The 3713-nt window shown below is 47.7% G+C and overlaps 1 protein-coding gene across 1 annotated transcript in view; it reads right to left on the bottom strand.

Annotated features, from left to right (window-relative positions):
- Window positions 1-1120: 1120 nt before the first annotated feature.
- LOC101863271 (sulfotransferase family cytosolic 1B member 1) overlaps window positions 1121-3713 on the bottom strand; it is a 20172-nt gene continuing 17579 nt past the window's right edge. Inside the window, exon 2 of the mRNA XM_005099311.3 lies at window positions 1121-3279. Within this exon, the coding sequence (XP_005099368.1) occupies window positions 1688-2854 (1167 nt within the window). The 5' untranslated portion in view covers window positions 2855-3279 and the 3' untranslated portion in view covers window positions 1121-1687. The remainder of the gene's footprint in view (window positions 3280-3713) is intronic.

The following is a 3713-nucleotide window of genomic DNA, read 5'->3' as shown; positions in this document are numbered from 1 at the left end:
TGCAAAATGAGCCCAAAAAAGTGAAATTATGTGATTCTGTTAACTTTAACAAAGAATAATAAAGGAAAATAATCAGGAATTATGCACAAAAATTAATCAAATTTTAATTGTGCTAAATTAAGCGGGGTGCATAAAACCACAGGGACAGGATGATGAAGTATTTGATGCTTTTGCCGTCTCCTTCCACGCTATCAAGATGATCTCTCCTCTCTCAGCGAACACTCCCAGAACAGTCTCACCGGCTTATACACTGCCCACAGCTACAACAGACTTCAACATTAAGTAGTTAAGGATCACTTGGTGGGTGGTTGGCGGGTGCTCTGGTGTGGTTTGCTCCTTCTTTCCTTCTATCAAACATTTATCGTCTCTATCTCCTCTACTTCTTTTTAGTTTTTGTTACTCCATTGTAACACCTCTAATCTTCGGCACTTATATGAACTTACTGTGTTCCTAGTGCCGCGAAGCTCTTACTAAAAAAAAAAAAGGACCACTTGCAAATTGGCTAAAATTCCCAGAGGATTTCCGTACTGCACCAGTAGGTGGTTTTGTCCCTTTATGAGACATTGCAGTAGATCCGCATTGTTAATCCGTTAACACTTTCAGGGCAAAAAAAAAATTGAAATATTCCTTGCTGTCTTTTTTGTTCGGATTGTTAGAAACCACGGCTGTCTCTCAAGGAGGTCCTTAACTTAATATGTTCAAGTCTGTAGCTGGGCTGAGACACAAAGCTGCACTCGAGAATTATTGCGTTATATTGTCAGTTAGTCAAAGGGTGAGCGGGTTACCTTTTGTAAAAAAAAATATAAGGGAGGCTGGAAGTTGGACCAGGTCAACAAGTAACTCTTAAGAACATACGGAAAGCTATATCACACTATTTTACAAGCACACAATTTTCTCATCTCTTTCTTTTGTTGAAATATCACAACCTCCTCTATCACCCCGCTCTTATATAACCTCTTTATTTTGTACTTAATACACATCACTCAGTGTGCGGTTGGCAGGTGCTCTGGTGTTGTTTGTCTTTCTTTTCTATCAAACATCAATAGTACTTATCTCTCTTCCTTCTTTTTATGTTTGTCACTCTCTTGTAACACCTCTAATCGTTAGCACTTCTATTACCTTATTGTGTTGCGAGCTCTGTAAAATTCTTACTAAAACTACACTAAAACATCGCTCATATGACCTTATACAGCTGCGCAAGCGATGGCAACCCTCACGAAGCACACAATTAAATACAAGTAAACATTAACCTGAGTAGAAATGAACACCCCATGCAATACACATGTCGTCTGATGACAGGCAAGGTGGACTGGCCTGGGGTGTATGATTTCTTTTATATATGACTGTAAACAACCGAGAGATGCCGTGAGTCAGCTGAAAGGGCGCGCGGTATTCTAACCATTCACATTGTATTCTGAGTGTTCTAATCGTTCAAATTGTATTCTAAGCGTTCTAATCCTTCAAATTGTATTCTAAGCATTCTCATCGTTCATATTGTATTCCAAACGTCACCTTGTATTCTATTCTAAGCGTCACATTCTATTCTAAGCGTCACATTGTATTCTAAGCGTCACTGTGTATTCTTAGCGACACATTGTATTTTAAGCTGTATTCTACGCCTAAGCGCGTATTCTAAGCGTCACATTGTATTCTAACCGTCACGGTGTATTCTAAGCGTTCACTCTGGTCACATAAACGGTCGGACGAGTGCCGCTAACTTTGATTCGGACATTTTCTCCTGGAATAACCGGTCGAAAGCCTCGCTCTGGGCCGCGGAGAACCAGTCCCTCCAGCCGCCCACCTGGCCGGCCCTGAGGACGCTACTGGCACCGTTCTTGAAGTGTTTACTGCCCTGCTCCGCCATCTTGGTCTTGCTCAGCACGGCCTTCATGTGCGAGAACTCCGTAGCCCTCGCGATCTCCTCCGCCAGCGAGTCCGGCCGGGCCAAGAACCGACACAGACGCCCGATCTCCGCCGCGGGCTCCCGCTTGAGCCGTTCGTAAACCAGCACGTGCACCGGGCACCCGGGGAACTGACCAATGAACGCCTCGGCAGCGCTCACGTGGTCCCACCAGGCGCCCCAGGGGAACTCTCCGGCCATCTGAAGGTCGAGGAACTGCGACCAGGTTCCGGAGAAGCGGCTCCGCTCGTGGGCGAGACTGACGCTGAAGTTGTACAGGGACACCAGCACGTCTTTCGGGTTGCGCATTACGTAGATGACCTTGACCCCTTGCTCACGCACCTGGACCGGCAGGTGGTGCAGGCGGTAGTGCGAGGTCATGTTGCGCGGGGAGGGCAGGGAGTCGAGTCTCTCTTGGATATTTTCACCGAGATATTCCAGCAGCCGGGAGTAGAAGTGATCCTTCTCGAAGTCCACCCTCTGGTGGAGGATCATGTTGACCACCTCAAACGTCCAGTGGTTTCCTGACCTGGGAAAACCCACTGTGATTACGTCATCGGGCCTCAGTGTCAAGTGACCCACCCGCTGTTGATGACGCAGCAGGTCAGGGGAGATGGAGAATTGGAAGTAATTGATCTCACCGAGCCGCAGTATATCCATGCCCTCTAACCCCGTCACCTTTGCCCCGACCATGCACGTCTGGGTGTTGTCATCACACTCTGTGTTTGGGGACATGATGCAGGATGTGGTGGTCACGTGGTCTGAGCTGCAGCAGGTGGGCGGTTGTTGGTCAGCCTGAGTCGTGTCTGGACTCTGGTCGTGAGCTACTTCCCCGCACGTGCGTGAGTGACCACAGTCTGGACTGGCCTGCGCCTGGCCGGTGGTCGTGGGGTCAGCCATGGCGGAGGTGAGGAGACGCACACTGGAAAGACGACTCTGACCTCCAGGGGTCATGAGCTGGGCGGCTTGCGGGTGGTGTTCCCACAGGCCCCACTGTAGGCTGCACGGGAACGCCAGGCGGACATGAGCCCCCTCTTTTTGTTTAAATGTCGGTGGGGGGTTTTACGACCCCATCGATATATGTAGTGAAGCCTGTCTTCTTCTGAGAGTTACGCGATATTATAGAAGGGGAAAGTTGGGAATATGGTTGGGTGGAAAAGGGCGAGTTTTTTTCCGGGGAGAGGTTGGGGGGTGGTGGTGCAGTTTTGGCAGATCAGTGCGTATGGATACTCTCCAGGTTTTGAAACTGCTCAGCGGAGCATGTCACGGGCTCTTGTTTCTTTCTTGAAGAAGTCAGCACAACATCGTGTGCTGGTTGATCTCGCCAGTCTGTGGGGCGCCGTTGTCTGTGAGTGCACGTCTGTGGTGTACACTGCCGTCTGGGGACACACGAGGGGACATGCTCAAGTAACATCATGCTCACTACATCTACTATATAGCAAACTAAGTTTAGTTTCTTAGCTTTAGTAGAGGTTTAACGGCGCTCGCAATTGAATTAGGTCATATGAGCTCCAGAAGATTACAGGTGTTACAAGAGAGTAAGAAACATAAAAAGAAGAAAGGGAGATAAGGACGATAGATGTCTCATAGGAAAGAAGAAGCAAACCACACCAGAGCACACGCCAACCACTCACAGACTCAAGTTACATCATACCGACTAGATCTACTATATCGCAAACTAAGTGATAACTGAAGCAAGAGAACTGATGGGAACAACACATAATTATGTCCCTGTTGTGGCGGCAATCTGTTGTTGTTTGTTTGTCCGTTTGCTGCCTCTCTGGTTACTATACCCAGGTAATAATAATAATAA

This window comes from Aplysia californica, unplaced genomic scaffold (genome assembly GCF_000002075.1).
Source record: "Aplysia californica isolate F4 #8 unplaced genomic scaffold, AplCal3.0 scaffold00209, whole genome shotgun sequence".
NCBI lineage: Eukaryota > Metazoa > Mollusca > Gastropoda > Aplysiida > Aplysiidae > Aplysia > Aplysia californica.
The sequence above is the reverse complement of the archived record's forward strand: the minus strand, read 5'-3'. Positions and strand labels throughout refer to the sequence as shown.